At 42.1% G+C, this 21,877-nt stretch overlaps 2 protein-coding genes across 2 annotated transcripts; one reads left to right on the top strand and one right to left on the bottom strand.

Annotated features, from left to right (window-relative positions):
- Positions 1-81: 81 nt before the first annotated feature.
- On the bottom strand, positions 82-5,071 carry abhd10 (abhydrolase domain containing 10). Its single transcript, XM_022744273.1, has 5 exons — positions 4,973-5,071; positions 4,350-4,536; positions 2,105-2,216; positions 972-1,109; positions 82-851 (listed from the first exon to the last, which is right to left on the bottom strand). The coding sequence occupies exons 1-5, from the start codon at positions 5,064-5,066 to the stop codon at positions 510-512; spliced, it is 873 nt and encodes a 290-aa protein (XP_022599994.1). The 5' UTR covers positions 5,067-5,071; the 3' UTR covers positions 82-509.
- A 1,374-nt stretch (positions 5,072-6,445) lies between these two features.
- On the top strand, positions 6,446-13,997 carry ythdf3 (YTH N6-methyladenosine RNA binding protein 3). The gene is made up of 6 exons (XM_022744358.1): positions 6,446-6,497; positions 6,596-6,819; positions 7,287-7,311; positions 7,696-7,775; positions 8,055-9,713; positions 12,929-13,997. Exons 2-6 carry the CDS (start codon positions 6,796-6,798, stop codon positions 12,950-12,952), a joined length of 1,812 nt encoding a protein of 603 aa, XP_022600079.1. The 5' UTR covers positions 6,446-6,497; positions 6,596-6,795; the 3' UTR covers positions 12,953-13,997.
- The last annotated feature ends 7,880 nt before the right edge of the window (positions 13,998-21,877 follow it).

Genomic DNA, 21,877 nt, shown 5'->3' with positions numbered 1-21,877 from the left:
CTTTGTCATAATTCATGAAGACAGTTGTGTGTCAGTTTATCATAGTGTATTAGTTGTGGTAACAGACTGAGACCTGCACTCTAGTGTGCAGAGGTTTTATTGGCCAAAACGGGTGAAAAGTGATTAAAAAAGGCACAGGAAAACTATGCATCTAATTAAAGAGGGAGGGAAAACAGTAAGAACAGTGGCAGAGACAGCAGCAAATGGCAGACCTAACAATGGCTGACCAACATAACAGTCAACATAATAACCTGGAACACGCACAAATGCAACCTGAAGATATAAGGGAACAGCTAACAGGAGAGGTCCCTTTAAATATAGTTTGCACTGTAACGGCATGTGAAAATGACAGATGAAGTACGGGGAGGATAACAGAGATGGATAAAGGTCATATTTGGCAAAGAAACATGCCATTGTTTGGTAATTTCCTTGAGGGTTGACTTCCCAGTAAACACAGTCCATCTCTCCTTAACCCAGCAACCTCTCAAGCTCACTCTCCCATCCCTTACTCAGACCATAGTGGTCAGCTTGTCTATGAGATCGTCAATAGTGTAGACCATGAGTTTGATGTCGTCCTTCTCAGACATACGGTGCTGGCCATGCCGCCGAAGGATGACATCCACATCAGGGCTGAGGACACGTTCTGCAACCTGCATGGAGATGTGCCAGGGGACGTCCTCATCTTTGAGCCCATGGATGAGCCGCACGGGACAAGTGATGGGGATGGGACTCTGGAGCACACAGTGATTCTCTGCCTCACGCAGAAAGTTCATGCTAAACTTGTAAATGCCCTCCTCTGAGTGTTTGGTGGGCACTGTCCACTCCCCCTTCTCCTCAAACTCCTTACGTGCCTGCAAATTCAAACATGGACAAATCGCACTTAGAAATCGTCACTCAATGAAATGCCAGCAAACTTTCAAACTAAATGACTAAAGGAATGGGATGTATATAATAATATCATATGTTCCTACCTCCAGAGGAAGAGTGTTGAATGATGTGACAATGTGATCAGCAGCAGTGGAGATGCCCACCAGTGCAGCAGTCTTCTCTGGTCTTGCAATGGCTGCCAATAGCATGAGCCAACCGCCTATACTGGAACCCACCATTATCTATAAGTAAGCAAACCCCCAATAAATAAACTGTAAATCAAATGACAAATTGATTAATAAAGAAATAAATGGAAAAAAAACCCTTAAAAACATTCCATAAAGACACCACCAGATTCATGCAGTCTAATAGTGGAGGGCTAATAACATCACAAATATGGTAACACAGTGCCACTGTCTGGAGACATGGAAGAATACACACATTAAATACTAGGTTAAAAGGACTTTAATTCCAATTCCGAATATTGATTCTGCTGTTTGATCCAATTCTCTTATACATTCTCTTTTTTTGGCAATTTATTGAGAGCAAACAGTGGTTTTAAATGCAGGTTTTATAATGTTAATTTTATGTCAATTGATTTATCGCTATAATAATTCACTAGTGGTGTGGAACTACAATGTGAATCAAACATCAGAATTTTTATGTTGTTTTTGCAAAACAAGTGTTTTTAATTTCCCTTTTCATGAAATTGTCTGAGCTAAGGCTGCCTATGTGGCTCTGATGTGGACATAATACAGAATGGAAATATTTTCACTGGGAGATTTCATGGTCGGCAACACAGACACTTTTGTACTGTGAAAGAATGCTTCACTTGACTGCGGTTTATTTAAAAACGCATTCCTGTGATTTAATGCATGTACAATGAACAAATATAACCCTGTAACTCAAGACTGAAATCCATATTTTGCACACCTTACCTTTTTCTCTTTTTGTCCAATCTGTTAAAATACAATTAAATGATAAAAAACTATACATTTTAAAACACCTAGACAGTGCATATTCCCTAGCGCATGATTTCAGACATTAAGTTGTGGTTCGCAATGCACAGAAATCCATAACTGACAGTGTCAGAGCGAGATGGTTCTCAGGAACCTGATAATTTGAAACCTGTTCCAAATTGAAACCAACTCTCAATTCCCATCCCTATTGAGCAATGTTGTTGTAACTTTATTGCTAACTAACTACCAGTCACTTCCAAATGGGCATGTCACTTTACCTGTGGCCCCTCTGCTAATTCATCCAACACAAAAAGGACGTCTTTTTTCCAGGTACCAATAGTTCCTTCTGCAAACACCCCCTCTGAGGCCCCATGTCCTGTGTAGTCAAACCTGGGGAAATATAAATAGAACAGCCGATGGCCATTGGTATCAGAGGGTAAAACACGACATGACAAGGTCACAGACAAGTTTGTTTTGGTTTTTAGTTGATTTTTTTTTTTTTGTAGACATCATGAGTAAAATACATCAGTCACATACTGCAATCAACATGGGACTGGGCCTTTATGTGCTTAACGCTATGGAGCCATGTTTTTGATATCCAACCACAGCAGGAATGGAGGCTTTACAGAACGATGAGAAGTCTGGAATGGTTGGAGGTATTCTTCAAATACTGAAATGATCCATTGATTTATCAGTCTGTCGTTTAACAGAAAATTAAACCGACAATGTTCAGGAGGAATTCTGGACCATTCCTCCTTATAGAACCGCTTCAGCTCAGACATTTTCTTAGGATAGCTGGCGTGAGCAGCTCTCTTCAGGTTATTCCACAGTATCTCTCCTAGTTTAAGATCTGGCTCTGACCTGGCCATTTCACAAGATGAAGTTTCTTTTTCTGAAGTCATTCTGTAGTAGATTTACTTTGATGTTTAAGATAATTTTGCTGCTGCATCACCCAGCTTCTACTGAGCTTCAGCAGGTGGACAGCCACCCTGACATTATCCTGTAAGAGACCTTGATAAACTTAGGAATTCATTTTCCCCTCGATGATGTCGAGCTGTCGGGCCCAGAGGCAGAAAAAAAAGCCCAAAATCAGGATGTTCCCTCCACCCTACTTCATGTTTCAGATGTTTCCATGTTGGTATTTTTCATCATACATAGTGCTGCATGTTCTTCACAAACAATTTAACATAAGTTTCATCAGTCCATAAAACATTTTCCCAGTAGCATTGTGGAGTGTCAAGCGGCTCCTTGGCAAACTTGAGGGATGCAGAGGTGTTTTTTTTTTTTTTTTAAGAGAGCAGCAGCTTCCTCTGTGTTGTTACCGAGCGTTCTGCATTGTGCTTTTGGAATCATCTTAGCTGTGCGCCCACTTCTAGGGAGAGTAGCCACAGACCCAAATCATCTCCAATTATAGACAGTTTGTCTAACTGTGGACTGATGATTATCTAAACTCTTTTGAGATGACTTTATAAGCCTCAGGCAAGCTTTTGTAAGCTATAGGCAAATCAACAATTCTTTATCCCACGTCTTCTGAGGATCTTATAAGTGAGGCACAGTTCACACCAGCAGATGTTTCTTGTGAATAACTAACTCAAAATGTTTAGGTGGTTCTTTTATCTTTTTTTTTGAGTTAAAGTAGCTCTAACCCACACCTCCAATATGGTTTCATGGACTGGAATACAGTTTTGAAAACTGCCATAAGCTGAGATGTTCACATACTGTTTCCAGCCCACACTGTGAATCTTTAAATGATTTGAACAATACGATGATTTGTGTGTTTTTAGTTAAAATAGATTGTCTTTGTTCATAATTGTAACTTGGATGAAGATCTGACCATATTTTAAGACAAATTTATACATAAATGCAAGTAATTCCAAACTACATACTCTTTCTTGCCACAGTATCTACTTTTATGTGGACCCATAATGCATCAAAATCAGACAGCATATCAATTTAAGTTATTATTTATAGTAAGATACATGCCATTTTAGCTCAGTCACATTTTTTGTTGTTCATTAAAAGTAAGAAAGCCACTAAATCTAACTTAATCTTATGGTGGCAGGGTCTTTTCTGTGGCTGCCCAGTAGAAATACAACTTCTTCCTTCTATTTATTATCTAAACTAAATACACATTTTGCTTATTGTCTACTTGTGCTTGATCTCTTGTTCACTGATCAGAACTGTAGGAGTGTAACTGTGGGTGTGTGGTGGGTGCATGCATCTTTTCCAGTTCATGTATGATATTTTTGTTCTTTGCAACCCTGTAACTCACTTTAGATCAACTGTGTTGAGTTTTATGTACAATACAATATGAATAGAGTTGAATATTTTTTAAAAGTTGTATTTTTGAAGATATTGCAGGCATTCCTCAGCTTTAAAAAATGAAAACCCAGACTATGGTCACCCAGGACCAGTATATATGAGGTAGGTCTGTCTGATCTGATCTATCAGAATGTCGTGAGGTTATGAGCATGCAATGGTCTCTATATATACCTCTGTGAGTGGTGTGTTTGGATGGCTTACCTAAGATATGAGTGCCCTAGTGACCTACAGAACTCCTCCAGTGCTTCAGCTTTCTGCCCATTCATGTTGGAGCCATATCCTGGGAGGAAGACCACACCTGGGCTCTTCCCCTTCACTCTTCTGTATGCCAACTTCGGAAGTTCTGGTCGTGAAGCATACTGAACTGTGGACTTGTGTCTTCTGTCTCCTGGTTGACACAGTGCAAAGTATTACTACTATGACAAAACACGTTATGAAGATGAGGCAGCTAAATCAGACAACAGCTTTGCTGGATACAACATCACACCACATTTTATGAGACATGGCTTCTCTTGACACAAACAGCACACCGGTACTTGGGAAACTGTCGGCATGTTATTGATATCGGCAAAACGTATCAATGACTTTGGTATATTTTCACAAGCTAAGTTAAGCTAATTAACGTGAAAGCGTTTCCAAATACATCGAGAGTCAAAGCAGGCGGCGCTCAAAGACAGGCGCAAACGCTGCACCGTTTACATTGCCCTAAATTTTTAAGACGACGCAGTCTGTGTGAGCCACACCCCCCCTGAGCGTTTAAACACCCTAGTATGAAACACAGTTGCTGAGAAATGACTTGCGCCAACAGCAGAGTTTAAACAAACCTTCCAAACGCTTTGAAGACAAAGCTGCGAGCCCTCCATTACTTAAAATCTGTGAAAGTCCTCTGCGGCAGGACCTCAGCGCGACGGCTGCCATACTGTTACGCGACCACTGAGGAAGTATCGCGAGAGTAGCAGCAGTGACTCTCGTTCACTCTCAGAGCACAACTGTTATAGTCCCTTTACATTTCATTACATTGCATCTACAGTAGGCTAGAGTTATGTGGAGCAGTGGCGGAAGAAGTATTTGAACTTTAAATATTAGGACGAATATTACAGTGTAGTATCAATGTGGAGCTGATTTTACAAACAATTGCACAATTGTGCAGTTTAATATACACAATCCACCATATTTTGTGAAATGACGACATGTTTTGTATGCAAAATCTAAATTTGCAATGTCATTAGGCACTACAGCCCCCAGACAAATGCAATGGAGTAAAAGTGTTTGTAACAGAAAATGGATAAGTAAAGTACAAATACCTAAAAGCTGTACTGTAGTGCAGTAGATGTAGCAGTTGTGGAGTTGCTTGCTCTCTGCAGTCATATAACATTATTAACTTTTTAAAAATATATTTTGCTTTAGTTTGTTGTTACTCGTGCTCAGATCCAAACCCAATAAATTGTACTAAATTTCTGCAATTCACTAACATGGTATTCTTTTATCTATAATGGCAGCCAAAAGCTTGTTGGTGTCAAGTGTTATTATAGGCATAAGAAGCCTAGAGATATTTGTCAATATAAAATTAAAAACCTTTAATTGGACTTAGTTACTCCTCAGTATAGTCCAGCTGAAATAAGTATTGACATCCATCCTCTATTAAAATGGATTCTGTGTCTATTATATTATAGATCTGTATGATGTTATTAGATTTTTAAATCTTAGTATTCATGTGTAAGTATTTTTAATATTGTGGCTGGTTAAGTAGAGCTAATTGTATGTACATTATAAAGTATTATTTAATTTAACCCATAATAACGCATTATATACTATGGGTTCACCATATGTTTTAAGTAGAAATGTTTTATCCATAGTATAATATTTCCCCCTGAAATGCAGTGAAACATAAGTAGCAGGAAAATACTCAAGTGATAAATAGGTACATGTACATTTGCTTGAGTAAATGTAATCAGTGACTTTCCACGACTTCCTCTGCACGTATTCTTTTTTTCTTTTGCGTCAATTTTTACTTTGTGTTATTTTATTGTATTTTATCTACATGCAAGTTCAGGCGTCCATCCAAAACCGGGTTTGGCAGGTAGTAGCTACCCCACAAGGGGCTCCACAGTGAAGAGGTGACTATTATTCTGATATCAGTTAGGGTAACAGCAGGTCAGTAAAAGGCTTAAATTACCCTGGGTAGAGAATATAGCAACGGAAAGTAGAGGGGAACTTGTTGTTTGATTGTGACTGTCATGTGAAGTGTCAGTTTGTAACATGACTCAGAGCGTCACAGGCGGAAGGTCACGGAGCAGCAGAACGGAACGGAAGCGGGAGTAAAGAGCCTATCCGCCATTGTGGAATATGGTAAGGGATATTCCAGTAAGACACTAGTCAGTTTCAGATTGACTGATAAAGACCATCTGTGGCAGGATCGTACACATCAATTGACGCCTTCTCCACAGACACAAAGTCGCCGTTTGTAACCGTCAGAAGAAGCAGATCGTCGTCAGGTCTGACCACGGGAGGAAAACGCCGCCTTGTAACGTTAACAGAGTGATTGGACAACCCGAGAGACGAGCCAGGAAAGCGCCGAAGTGCAGAGAGAGGCAGGGGGAAGCCGTGGACAGTCTCACAAACAGCGATCAGTCTCGGTTCCTGGAGGATGTCTGCGACCACAGTCGATCAGGTTCGTGTATTGACAGCTGAACGGTGCTATAAATTAGCTGTGCGGCGAAATGAAACTTTACCGACAACAGTTTGATCTGGTTTGGCACGCCAGATCAAACAGGCTAAAAAGTCTTTGATATGTGATAGCTATTAGCTGTAATGTAGGCCGACTGTATTTCCAACCAACTCCAGCTGTAGCCGGTTGCCAATGCGGCACCGTTTACTGGATGTCAGAGCGTTTGACATCCGGTCGTTAAAGCGAAGCAACCTGTAAATGTTAACATCCGGGCTGATGGCTTGAGCCCGAGGTTACTATAGTCGACTGTTACATTAATCCATATAGGATACAGCCGGCTCTGTGTGTGTGTGTGTGTGTATGTATGTGTGTGTGTGTATGTGTGTGTATGTGTGTGTGTGCGCTTCTTGTTTCCTGTCGTGATCTGACAACAGTCTCATCTCTTTTTCCTATGCTGCCCATTATTTCAGAGACCTAAAGGACAAGGAAATAAAGGTAAGGGTTTTAAACAGTGATTTTAAAAATGGTGCAGAAGTAGCCTACGCATTTTTAAAATGTATTTCAGTGTGGCAGTGCCGGCTGTTTTCATTTCAAACCAGCTAACGTGGTATCAGGTTAGTTGATGATAGTGCTTTGAAAATGCAGCGTATATAGGCTACAGCATGGTAGCATTGTTGACACTCCTTAATTCTGCATTTGTTGTTTTTTTTTAAATGATGTTAGACCACACTGAGATCTCAAGTTTTAGATCTGACTACTTCAAACCTGTGACAAATACATATATATATATATCAGCTGACGTATTGAGTTTTAACTATTTGGGAATCACATACATTTTAACTCTATGATGATTTAATCTCCTCTCTTTCTCACCCTTAGTGCAAAACGGATCAATGCATCAAAAGGATGGTGTGAATGATGATGATTTTGAGCCTTACTTAAGCGGCCAGACAAATCAGGTAACAGTATATCTTAATGTAGTCTGTTCAGAGTGACAAATTTGTAGTTACGGTCAGTACTCCGCCTATAACCTCATACTTTCAACAAATCAGTTGTATATCAGAGGTGACAGCCATGCAACGTATTGCTATTGTCATCCTAGTTTGCTTGAGATTTTCTTGTTTGTTCCTCAAGATTTCAGCTGTTTTTGTGTTGAACTCCATTTGTTGCTGGTTTCTTAATTGTACTGCCTGTGGTTCTATGATGACATTAACTGGTTGTCCCTCTGCTCTATACAGAGTAACAGCTATCCACCAATGTCTGATCCCTACATGCCCAGCTACTATGCTCCATCCATTGGTTTCCCTTACTCTTTGGGAGAGGCTGCTTGGTCCACAGCAGGAGACCCTCCCATGCCCTACCTAACTACCTATGGACAGATGAGCAATGGTGAGCCACACTACATCCCTGACGGTGTGTTCAGCCAGCCAGGTGCCCTGGGAAACACTCCTCCCTTCCTTGGCCAGCATGGCTTCAACTTCTTCCCTGGTAATGCGGACTTTTCCACTTGGGGTACCAGTGTCTCTCAGGGACAGTCCACACAGAGCTCAGTATACAGCAACAGCTATGGGTATGCCCCCAGCTCACTGGGACGGGCCATCACGGACGGACAAGCGGGCTTTGGAAGCGACACCCAGCTCAGTAAGGTGCCGGTACTGAACAGCATTGAGCAGGGTATGACAGGGTTAAAACTGGGTACAGACATGGTGGCAGCTGTCACCAAAACCGTGGGCTCACCCTTAGGAGGCACAGCATGTATGAGCAGCATGGCAGCCAATAGCCTCCCTCCGTCTGTCAGCTCATCAGCACCTAAACCTGCCTCCTGGGCAGCCATTGCCAAGAAGCCCGCCAAGCCACAGCCCAAGGTCAAACCCAAAGCCAACATGGGGATGGGGGGAGTCGCCACCATTCCCCCACCTCCCATAAAGCACAATATCAACATTGGTACTTGGGACGATAAGGGCTCTCTGAATAAGCCCCCATTAGCTCAGACTATGATGCCCCCGCAGCCTCTGGTGCAGCAACCTCTCCTAGCTCAACCCCAGCCCTTACTGCAGAACCCTTTGCCCCCTCAGCCTCAGCACCAGCCCCAGCACCAACACCAGCCCTTCCAGCTCCAGTCTCTCCAGTCCCCTCAACACCCCCAGCCTCTGCCCCCTGGCCCGCCGCACCTGCACCTCCCCTCTCAACCTGGCCCCCCACAGCCCCTTCATCAGCAACAACCCCAGCAGCCCGGCCCGCCTCCCAACCGCTGGGTGGCTCCCAGGAACCGTGGTGAGGGCTTTGGTCTGGGTGGGGGAGTCCCTCTCAGTGCCTCCCCTTGCTCTGGAGAAGTGCACCCCGTGCTGGAGAAACTGCGTGCCCTCAACAACTACAACCCCAAAGACTTTGACTGGAACTTGAAAAATGGACGTGTTTTCATTATCAAGAGCTATTCAGAAGATGACATCCACCGCTCAATCAAGTACTCTATCTGGTGCAGTACAGAACATGGCAACAAGCGCCTGGATGGCGCCTACCGCTCACTGGGCAACAAGGGGCCTCTGTACCTGTTGTTCAGTGTCAACGGCAGTGGGCACTTCTGTGGCGTGGCCGAGATGCGCTCACCGGTGGACTACAATGCCTATGCAGGCGTCTGGTCTCAGGACAAGTGGAAGGGCAAGTTTGAGGTGAAGTGGGTTTTCATCAAAGACGTGCCCAACAACCAGCTGCGACACATCCGGCTGGAGAACAATGACAACAAGCCAGTGACCAACTCCAGGGACACTCAGGAAGTGCCTCTGGAGAAGGCCAAACAAGTGCTTAAAATTATCGCCACTTACAAGCATACCACCTCAATCTTTGATGACTTTGCACATTATGAGAAACGTCAGGAAGAGGAGGAGGCTCTGAGGAAGGTGAGATAAACACACATTTAAACAGCCCTTTCCTCTGTAAATAGCTTGTTTGTATGCATGAGACAGTTCCGTTTAGTCACCCTTTAATTCAAAGAGAGGCTAACTTTCACTGAGTCACTGCTAAAGGCTACAGCCAGACTGTAGTCAGCTGATCTTGTTCCACCTGCTTTTAGACAGAGATTGTAACATCCTGTTGCTGAATGAACTGTCTGCCGTAAATGGAAGTTCCCCGAGGACTGTCAGCAGATTGACATGCCACCATTACTCATAAGCAGGTTCAGGAATCCCTGATTCCTCATCAGCCATCTTGTGCTGTCGAGATTGCGATGATCTGCCCGAGTGGAGTTAGATGCATAGAGGTTTCCTGAAATAGCCCACATTCCTGGCATTCTTTCTCTCAGACAAAGGCAGATGTAGGCACTGATCTCCCTTTGAACACCAAGCCTCTCTGCTCTCCACAGGCTCCTCATGCTTTATTAGTCTTTAACAACATAAGCCCTCGGCCTGCAAACTGGCTGCAACCGTGCCTCAGAGTTGGCACAGTTTGCCTTAGATGTTGTAAAGGGTTGATTTTAAAAATATTTCCTAGCAAAACACATGATGAAAATGCGTGATTAATTACATTTGTCTGTGCACATAGTTTTGAAAAGCACACACACTGTGCAAGCCTGCACCTTCAGAGGGGAAACTAAAATATGTTGCAGTGGTAATAACAGTGGTGTACCACAAATGTTAGTCTAAGTAGTAAAAACTCTGTGGGTTGCTACTGCTGTGGAAAAACAGCAGCCAAGCAGTGGATAATATGTTATCATTGCTAGCATTCTGCTGCATCCATTCTTAGATTCACCAGTATGCTAATCTAATTACGTTTAGAAAACCCCCATGACCTGCCCCCCTCCTTTTTTTCTCCCACTCCCCCACTGCTGGTGCTCCATTGATGCTGTATTGACTCCTCGCTGCTGACCTTGTTAATATGCGCTGGGTTACTTTCTCATAAATATTTCAAGTCAATGTTTTCAGGCTTCTGAAAACAACCTGTCAGTAGAAAGCCTGTTTCATCCTGCGTCGTGCAGGCGTTGCGCTGTGCTGCTTTTGTAGCCCTGACCTCCTACATGACAGGATCGGCCCAGCTGAGGCCTCACCCTCCTTCGCCTGACAAGGTTAATTGTTCTCTATTGTTTGGGCTGTCCTTCCCGAACTTTGAGAGGTGTCAAACCAGCACAGCTACCTGCACTGTAACACCATCCCAAAATGTTTTTTAAGATAACTTTAGATCTAAATGTTGTTGCGGGATTTTATTAGCATAACTAATTTGGTAATTAATACATAGAGGTTAGCTCCTTCCTTCCTCAGGATGTACTGTAAGAAGGAATCTCATGGCACGTTGGGGTGAATGGCAGTTTGCTGTAATGGTTATAGCTGTATCATACTAGTAAAGATGCAGTTAACTGGGTTTATTTATTTATTTCGCACAAGGAAGGAGTTTTATTACTTGAAAATCAGACTTAATATCAAGTTAGGATTTTAATAAAAAGAAAATTCAGTTGACTCATTTTACGAAGAAATTTCTTTTCTTTTTTTTCATTGAATAACTGATATGACCTGCAACCTTACTGATGTGTAAGGGAGTTTTGGGAAGGTTCCTGTCCCCAGGGCCACAGCCCTTCTGGGGATAGAGTCACACTGTGGCCCTGGGTGTCGCAGGATGTTTCCCAGACCACTGACATGGACAAACACTCCTCAGAGAGCACACGGTCCCACCTAAAAAAAAAAAAAAAAAAAAGGCACTTAGACAGCCTGAAAGTTTAGCCTGTATCATCAGTCCATGAAGATCCCCGGGTTATTTTGACCTTTATGGCTTTTCCATTATGTCTTTAATGAGAAACTGACTGTTCTTACCACATTTCTCTTTGTTTGTAATACACAACACACCCTGGATTATTTGATATTTAAGATGTGTTGTGATTACTCATGATTTTTTGCGTATGCGTGGTGCTGGTTTTGTGTTTATCAGTAGCCAAGTGAGACTTATTACTACAAGCCGAGAGTCGTGGCTGCAGTCTCATGCCACAAGTGTAAACATAGCTGAACGTTCTGGTTAATATATACCTGAGGCGTACTAAACTCATTTTCTCTCCATCTTTCAAACAGGGGACACTCTCTTGATAATCTCTGTCTCATTTATTTTAACAGTAAACTGAAAAAAGCCCCTAAATATCCTTGCTTCGGTGATTGATTAGTTTTCCTGCCAGTGTAGTATAAATCACTATAACAACAACAAGAATGACAACATCAGACCAACCCAAAAATATGATATGTGGTTCTCATCTTGTTTTTAGAGTGTTTTTCATCTGATGAGCCCTGGAAGGTTGATGAAGGTTAAATGCTTTTTTTTTTTTTTTTTTCTGTAAATATCTAATCATCATTTTTATCCTTGCAAGATTGTGATGTCTTTTTTTTAAGTTTGGTTAAATTGTGCCCACATTGGAATACATTATTATTTAAGTCATCTACATCTATACTATCTAAGCTTCAAATGAAATCACTAAAACCAGACTCTGAAACCAGGTGTGGAAACCAGTACTTTCCATAGAGAATGGGAAGTGCAGACTAACTGTCCTCAAATAGCCACAACTGACAGAAAAACATTTATACTGAGTTTACTTTCAACGGCACATTTGTATTATTAATTCTCTTTGGTAGCTTTTGAGACACCCACTTGGCTCCTTGCACAAAAAGCACAGATTAAGGAAATTGTTAAAACCAACTGAACCTTTAAGTCGAGCAGTTTTACAGAAACAGGAAAGGATCTTTTCAGGCTGTGACTGCACCGCCGCCCCCGGTTTGACTGATGCTGTCAATTTATTACTGAAGTTTGAGTTGTAATTGAATATTTTCTATGTATAATTCAAAGAACACATATGAATGTACTCAAAATAGAAGCATCCAATCGATTCTAAGTGATGAATGACATTGGCGGATGTCGTACAAATGGAGATCAACACAATAAGGGCGTTCATTCGATACATGTTGTCTAAGAAGTAAAATCAGTATCGACTGCTTTCATAAATGGGGTTTGATCATCTGTCAGGGAAGTATAATCACGGGAGCAGCTCCGATGTTGCTCTCTTAGCTGTTTGTGTCTCTTGTTGCTCTTGTTCTGATACCATCCACTGATCATCTCTTTCTGTTTTTTTTTTTCTCTCTCTCGCCAGGAGCGCAATAGAAATAAACAGTAACCTTCAAGCAAGCTCTCTGCTAGAACTGCAACACTAATGACGTAGGACCTTAAATAAAATTTGCCTAACCAGGAGGAAAGGAGGAAAGGCTCTTACAATCTTTCCGCTGGAGATGACAATGTATCTGAACACTTGAACATGACAATAGATGGACTCATCTGTATCTGTTGACTGGTGCATCAAACCCCGTGTTCCTGTGTCACGAGAAAAAGAACCCACTTTGAAAACTCTGTCTTTAAAGCACTTTCAGTCCTTCTAAACAGCCTCTACCAATACCCTTAACTCTCTAACTCTGTGTTCTTCTTTGATTTTGTTTGTGAGCAACTAACTGACTAACCAGAGTAGTCAGAAGATTTCACCGGGCTTATTTGTAATTTTTTTAATGCCTCAAATGTTTGGGATATTGGTGAGCTCCATTAGCTCCTGAAGAGATTTAAACAACATGTATAAATTAATCTTGTACTCGAATCTGTATTCAGCCGTCTGATCCTTCTCAGACAGAGGCTGTGGATGATTGACAGGTGGGATGAAATAATTGGGAAACAGCCACAATCATGCCAATCATAGGATGTATCCTCCCTCTACCTGTTCCCTTCCTATCTGCATCTGTTTCCGTGTACCAAAAGATTACAATTATGCAGCACGTTGGCAAGCGCCATCCAGTGCACATCTTTGCATCTTTGTTTTGTTTTTTTTTCTTTTTCTCTCTCTCTTTCTCTCTCTCTCTCTCTCTCTCTCTTGTGATTCTGTCATTCTGAAGTGCATTTGTCTGAGGAGAAACCTGCTGCTCTGGTACAACTAGTGGTGGCCTCCTTGGGCCCTGTGGGTGACTGTCTTTGCTCTGATGTTGATGTACTCTACCGTACCTCAGGCTCAATCAGACTGTCTGTCCTCAACAACTCTTAGCACTTTTGGGAGAACCCCGACAATCCTGTTTCTGCTCGGCTTGACCGGGATTCCCCCAAAACGGCAAGACATCAACTGCAAGGATGTGACAGTTTTCTCCTCTAGGTAACTCACTAGCTAAATAAAAATTACCCATGTTTAGCGCAAATGTTGTTTTGTGTTTTTTACTCTTAGTTTTACCTTTCCAATGTATTTCTTCATATAACAGTATCACACACACTCAGTGATAGGAAAAATATGAGCTCTTCACAAGCACAAGCAGATCCTGCCTTTTCTATTTGCTAATGTGCCTCTAAATAAACTAGTGTATATACAGTGATGGCAGCTTGGCATTTCAGTATATTACTGAAGGTGGGTGTGAAGTGTGTTGGTGCCAAGAGGGTGGGTTTGACCATAAAGTTAAAATATCAAAGGTGTACAATAAATAGAGCAGAAGATGACACCACATCAACGTGTGTGCTATGTGGGAGGCAGCCGTGCCAGTCTAAAAGTGGGTGAGTTAACATCACAATAGAGGTGCAGGGTATAACAACCAATGCTGGAATGCAAATTCTTACCTGTAAAAGGTTGTAACAGTGAGGACATGCAGGCAGTGGTGGAAATAACCCAGTCTATTTGAGATATTTATACTTTAACGTTTTAATTTATGTCACTTTATACATCCAGCCCACTACATTACACAGGCAAATATTGTTCTTCTTACTCCACCATATTTATTTGACAAGATTTTGAATGCAGGGCTTTTAGTTGTAATGGAGTAATGGGACACCTTGATGGCAATGATGCAAAAATGGTTTAAGAAACATTCAGGTAAACGTGACATGAACCACCTGGCTGCTTCAAACCTTTCACATGTCCGGGATGAACACAGAGACAACATCCTCTATTAGGTACATCCAGCCATTAGCTTCAGGCCATTTCATGAAGCACTGATGTCTATGTTGGCTCAAGCCATGATCCAAAATGAACCTGCCATTACTTCTGCATTGAAAGTTAACAAACAGTAATACTAGAGAACAACTTAACCTAAAGTTTTACTGCATGTTAGTCATCAAGGATTTATATTTCTTCATTCATTACTCATATTCTGACTTACAAGATATGTAAACGTTTCAGAACATACAAAACTGAAAGAGTTTTTTTTTTTTTTTTACACACAGGATTTATCTTAAAATATCATGTGATGACACAATATGTGGAATTCCCCATTTTTAATTATGTCTCCATCTTTTTTTAAATGTGCTGTGACGGAGACCAAAGAGAAATTATTTTGAGTATGAGCTGTTAGTGTGGGAAGATGACAGGTACTTGTACTAATTTTTGCCCAGAATTAGACTGTTGTCAGGATAGAAAATGCAACTGGAACTGCGTGATACTAAAACTAATGAGGCGGTTTCATTTCATCATTCAGATGCTTAGGGCAGGTAGATTTCTCTACAGTATGAGAGATTTGCTGAAATATGTAAGACCTATAAAATACCAAATAATGACAAAACACATAACTGTATTATTGAATGAATATAACTGTGGGTTTACATGGTCAGGAATGAAACTCCATTTCCAGAAAAATAAATGAATGACATCACTTATTACACTTAGTGCAGTAAAATGACACACGATAAATGTAATAAGGTATTTTAAGCACTTATGATTATGTAAATTATAATATCAGAGGACACATTTTTTTAAGTGTAAATTTGCTTTTGATTATGCTTTTCATAATCTCTACACTTTTATTTCCCCCTTAAATAAATAACTTCTCTTTTACTGTCTGTCCACCAGAGTGCGCCACCATATCACGTTCTCTCAAACATCCTCGGCTCCCAAGACGTACTACAAAGCCCCCTTTCTTCTCAAGCCCTCCAACTCCTACAGACACAATTATACCAGGATGAGAAGCACTTGTTGTGCTTCCACTGCTTTTGGAGCAATTAATGCCAGCTCACCAAGCTGTGCAGTGAGAGGTGGAGAAGAGAGGGAGAAAGAGGATGTGAGCGGGGAGTGACAAAAATCCCCCTTTATGTTTGTCAAGGAGGAGGAAAGAGCTGTAATTATAACATTGGAGGCTTTCGGATTGCAACTTCTCTCCTCTGTGTGTTAATTTGCGCATCCATCAGGTTTTCGCAGGCGGCCTTTGAAAAGACCACACTCTTCCTGCCTCCATTTGTCTGTGAACACAACAGACAAACTAAGCAGGGAACTCGCTGTTTATTCGCCTCACAATGCCCTCACAATTACTAGTTGTGTGTGATGGTGCTGAGATGTAAAAATTCTCAAATATGCAAAATACTGATTTAATTAGGGACCTCTGATGTGCTGCTGATTTTCACCTTGTTCATTGAACGGATGAGAAGCTCAGTGTGATAACATTTATTCTCAAGACTTTTTGCTGTTTCATGAAAAGCTTACACTGCTCTAAGCTTTTAAATCATTAGACTTAAACAGGAAAAATATATGCAGGGCAAGCCCGCTCCCTCCGTCATGAAATGTCAATGGCTCGTCATGTTGTTTTCACCATCAAGGGGTCAAACTAACTTGTTTCTGACTTTAGCGTTACCAGCGTTTAGTTTACCACTATCCACAGTGGTCAAAGCTGTTCCAAGAAAGTGCCAAGAAAACTTTTCTTTTTTTTTCTTTTTTTTTCTTCAAACCATCAAAATGTCTTCTGGAGAGGGATTCAGTTGAGTGAAGATGAGAGAGAATGAGCATCTTCTGCTTAGTGAGCTGAAATGCCTTTGAAGTTTCAGTCACACTGAAGACTCATCAACACATGGCTCAAGGCAAGGTTAGGGCAAGACTCAGGGTTGGCACTTCCTCGATGTTTTGAAGGTTTTCACACTCTGGGCCATGGTGTGTCACTCAGTAAGTCCTCACAGAAAGTTAGTCCTATTGATGACTATGTTAACTGACATGTGGTTGATCAGAGGAACCTGAAATGTTTCTGAATATATATTTCTGCTTTTCTCATTAGCAATGTTTGATGTTGCCTGTGAAATGTGCGCAAAAAATAATACAGACGTGAGTGCATCCACAAAAATAAATGTAACGGAACTGTCAGCTGAGTTTCAAGGTGTTACTCAGCAAGTTGGGTAAAATAATCTGCAGAGTTTTATTTTTTCATTTGGGGAAAAAAAAGGGGTTTTGACTGACAGTAATGTCTAAGTTTTCTCCCTGCCCTTTTCCAAAGTGTCTCTGTTGCCATGGTTATATCATTATCTGTGAACTGAAAGTGGAGGCTGAGCATTTTGCTGAACATGATATGATGTAGCTCTAAACTGAAAAGACTTTAGTGTTTTGCACACAGTCAAGAGAAATGAGTGATTTGTAATCTAATATTTTCTCAATATTTTTTGTAGTTCTGTTAATACAGGTGTCGAACAGGGCAAAAAATGATCAGGTAAATTACATTTTATTTTAGTACACCTGTATAGTTTTATTCAATATCACATTTCTTATATTTATGTTATGATTGTACCTATATTTAAAGCAAAAAATAAAAAATAAAGGTTGGAAGAGCAGTTATGCAGCTTATTGCAGTGGTTATTGTCACTGATGCCCACAGGATGGCGCCATCTCTGACACAGACTTATAAGCCTAATGCCTAAGACACATTGCCTGTATTGCCTGACAGCTATCTCGCTGACCTGCTGAGCCTCACACTATACTTGATTGATTTCTTTTTATTTTAAACCTTATTTACCCTAATACAGAACACACACTCAGACACAGACACAGACACACACAGACACACACACAGCGCACTGGAAAATACCGCCCTTCACCTGTTAAATTATTGACATAGTATACAGTGGAGTCCAAAAGAGACCACTAGAATGGGAAAATAGTGTCAGACCTTTGGACTCCACTGTTTATATACAGGTCCATCATGTACCACCAGAACAGCTTTAATGCACCATGGCACTGATTCCGCAAGTCTCTGAACTCTGCTGTGGGGATGAACTCCTTTCTTCTAAAAGATATTCCCTCACTTGGTGTTTTGGTTGATGGTGGGGGAGAGCGCTGTCTAACACCCCGGTCTCGTATCTCCCATAGGTGTTCATAAGTTGAGATCTGGTGAATGTGAAGGCCAGAGCATATGGTTCACATCATTTTTGTACCCATCAAAGTATTCAGTGACCCTTTGTGCCTCGTGTGGAGGCACCTGCATTTGTTATGTTTCTCAACTATTCAGGTTTTCTCTTTAATTTGTAATAATCTTTATTCTTTATAATCCTTCTGTATAAAGACGGTGCATTCAGAAAGTATTCAGACACATTCACTTTTTGCATACTTCTTTGTGTTGTAGATTTAATTGTAAAGGGGTACAATGCCACTCATTAAATACTCAGTACTATACTATATAACCCATACCCATAATGACAAAGTGAAAACATGTTTTTAAAAACTCTTGCAAATTTTTAAAAAATCTAAAACTGAAATCTCTCATTAACAGGAGTATTCACACACAGAATTCAATACTTTGTTGAATCCCCTTTGACAACAATTACAGCTTTGTATGTACAGTATGTTTCAAGTCATTGTTGAAAGGATGTTTGTACTCTGGAGCAGGTTTTCTTCAAGGACCTCTCTCTATATTTGGATGCATTCATCATTCCCTCACATCATTCCCTGCTGCTGAGAAGCTCGCCCATAACTTGATGCTTTCACCACCACGCTTCACTGCAGGGAGGGTATTAACTAGGAGATGAGCAGCGCCTGGTGTTTACCAGACATAGTGTTTGGAGTTCTGCCCAAAGAGCTCAATTTGTGTCTCATCAGACCAGATAATCTTGTGCCTCATGCTCTCAGAGTCCTTTGAATGCTGTTTGGCAAACTCCAAGCGGACTGTCATCTGCCTTTTACTTAAAGTGGCTTGGGTCAAGCCACGCTTCTATAAAGGCCTGATTGATGGAGCGCTGCTGAGACGGTCCTCCTTCCAGCAGGTTCTCCCATTTCTGCAGAGGACTTCTGAAGCTCGGTTAGAGTGGTTTCTTGCTCACCTCCCTGACCAATGCCCTTCTTACCCTGTTACTCAGTTTGGCCAGATGGTCAAGTCTAGGCAGGGTCCTGATGATTCTAAACGTGCAGGAGATACGTCAGCAGGAGGGGGCAGCAAGGTGCACAAAGGCCGTCACTCAGGCAAGGAAAGGGCGATGGATGAGATGGGAGATGAGGAAAATCTCCTGGAAAAAGAGCTATGAGAAATGGAAACATTCAGAGTGAGCATCACCATCAAGGCTGTCTATGATGTCCTGCCAAGAATTTCAGCCAGCGGGACAGAGAAGATCCCACACGCTCTCTCTGCCTGACTCCAGCAGCACTAAAACACATCCTGGTCGATGGCAAGATCAATCACACTCAAGGCCAATGCACATGGCGGCACAACCAAGTACTACATTGTCTTGTGGCAGCGCTGAAAAGTTGGTGGATAAGCGTCGACTCTGGCAACAGCATTTGTCGTGGAATGTGAGGGTCAATCACATTAAGACCAGACACCGGGTGGCTAGGCAGGACACGTGATTGGAAGATGGTGGCAGACTTAGGCCAGAGGCTCTGCTTCCCAACTGAGAACATGGCAACCAACCACAGACCAGACCTTGTGCTGAGGTTGGTCTCATTTACATCACCAAGCTCTGGGAGGATGCTATGGAGGCAGCCTATGAGTGCAAGAGGTTGAGGTACACTGAGCTTCCATTAAGTGGCTGGAATGTAAAAGTCTGACCAGTTGAAGATCAATAATAAGGCTACTCTGGGAATTCAGAGTGTAAGGGTAGTTCCACCAGCAAGCAGCCAAGACCTACTGAAAAAGGTAGCCACTGGCTCTGGATGAAGAGAAAGGATGCCACCAGGGCTGTATATACAGTATACAAATATATAAATATATATATATATATATATATATTTGATGTATGAAGCTATTCCAATAGTGTAATAATGCAGCGTTTTAGTCAGCACTTTTGACAACCCTGTATTTGTTGGACAAATGAAATGTTTATGTACTGTATATAGGCACTGTTCAAAGCAACAGGAAATAATTCGAGGCCCAGGGTAATTAATCTGTTCAAATGTCTCTTGGCAACAAGAAGCACTATCAAATCAACGTTGATGCAACTCCTTGGGCAGGAAAAACATTTCCCCTGTGTATCACTAATATAAGTGGAGCTGTGAATGGGTCTCAGTGTAAAGAGGAGTGCCTAGGAATGCATCCAGCTGCAGTTGAGGTACTGAGATTTAAAATGTACACGCAAGAAACATACATTCAAAGAGAATGAGTGCATATGGTTAATGGAGAAAAAATACCACTAAAGGCATTAGAGACAGTAAACAAAAGGAGCCATACTTTGTGCAAATTCCAAAGGTCTCTTATCTAACAGCATATCTGAGCTGTCGTTATTCATTTTACAGTAGGTCATACGCAGTCCTGCTTCTGCCCTGAGGTTTCAGGTTATTGTCAATCCACTCTTTAATTTATGTATAAGTGAGAGCAGTGAGAAGGGGGGGAAAAAAAGTACAAAAGGGAGGGAGAGAGAGAAAGAGAAAGTAATGAAAGAACATCAGAGTGAGGTACAAGGAGACGGAGAGGACGGCTGCTGTATTTTTATTCACTAATTTCTATCTGTGTTTATTATGCTGCACTGCCCTTTTAGGACACTTGGCTACACGCAGCACCAGGCCTCATAAATATGAATCTTTAATCTGCCGAGCAGATGAGTAAAATATATGAACACACTGCATCCAGAGCTTTGGTACCACATCTATACTTCATAACTGGACTACAGCCTCTTTTACACTGTGGTGATGATGACTGTGGAGACACCCTCGCTGTGGCCAGGCCTGCTTATTGAATTCAGAGGTTGGAATGTGAACTGTGTTGGGACGGTGTGTCGAAGCCAAGGTTTAGCATCACAGGGGGTCGAGCCGAATGGAAAGGTCTGAAATGTAATGCATTTGAAATGAAATGAAAAGGTGCCAAAGAATGAAATATGACATGCTGGCTGCTGAGGCCTGGAGTCCTGGGGGTCACGTATATGTATATGTGTGTATATGTGTGCGAGGGAGAATCTAGGTGCACGGCATTGTGCAAGTACAGGTTGCGTGGGTAATGCGATGCAGGCTGCCTTTGCTCCTGTGACTTCCTCTTCCACCCTCCTGTTCAGGCCTGATGGAGATTAAGGGCCATTAAAGGCTCTCTGCTGCATGTGCAGTTTCTATTGATCACATCGACTCAACCCACTGTAGCCAATGATCCGATTACAAGTGTTGTACCCCGATCCTTATCCCCTCCCCCTCCATCTTTTTCTTGCCCCTCCCTTCTCCTCTTCCTCTCGCCCACCCTTAGTGGTTCAAGATTCTCTGTGGGGGTTGCGACCGTCTCTGCTGATGTCAGCAGTGGGGCATGCCCAGAAGGCCTGAGCAGCCCCCCCCCCTCCTCCTGGCAAACCTCTGAATATCTGCTTGCGTGTCTGTCTGTATTTTTGTCTTTCGGCCACGCTGTCCGCTCGCGCATCTTACCCATTCCTCACTTCTGTGCTCTCACCATCTCCAGTCATATCCAAACACAGCAGGGTTGTGATGAACCTTGTTTCTCCATGAGAGAGATGGTGTGGCCGTTCCCTGAAGAGCTAAATGAGTCGAGACAGTCTGAGAGGCATCAGCTCAACCAACCAACCCCCCCCCTCTCCTCCCAAACCTCACCCCCTCCCATTGCTTGCATGGTCAAACAGCCCTGGGGGAGCTGTCTGCGAGACCGCTGTGGTTATTAGCATTGACAGGGGCTCACGGAAATCTTCTTAGTTTCTACTGTACAGGAAGTGTCCCACTATGTAGCTAATTCTGGGGGATTCCCACATAGCTGCCAGTCTATTCCATCAGAGAAACTCCTTATCTTAAAGCTGTCTGGCACTTTGAGGGTTTTTAGGTGCACTAGTGGCGTGGCTCTATGAATGGCAGTATCTCTGTCAGTCTACCACTTTGGTCCGGACTGAAATATCTCGACAACTACTGGATGGATTGTCATGA

Source organism: Seriola dumerili, unplaced genomic scaffold, assembly GCF_002260705.1.
Source record: "Seriola dumerili isolate Sdu_G_001 unplaced genomic scaffold, Sdu_1.0 BDQW01000079.1, whole genome shotgun sequence".
Lineage (NCBI taxonomy): Eukaryota > Metazoa > Chordata > Actinopteri > Carangiformes > Carangidae > Seriola > Seriola dumerili.
The sequence above is the reverse complement of the archived record's forward strand: the minus strand, read 5'-3'. Positions and strand labels throughout refer to the sequence as shown.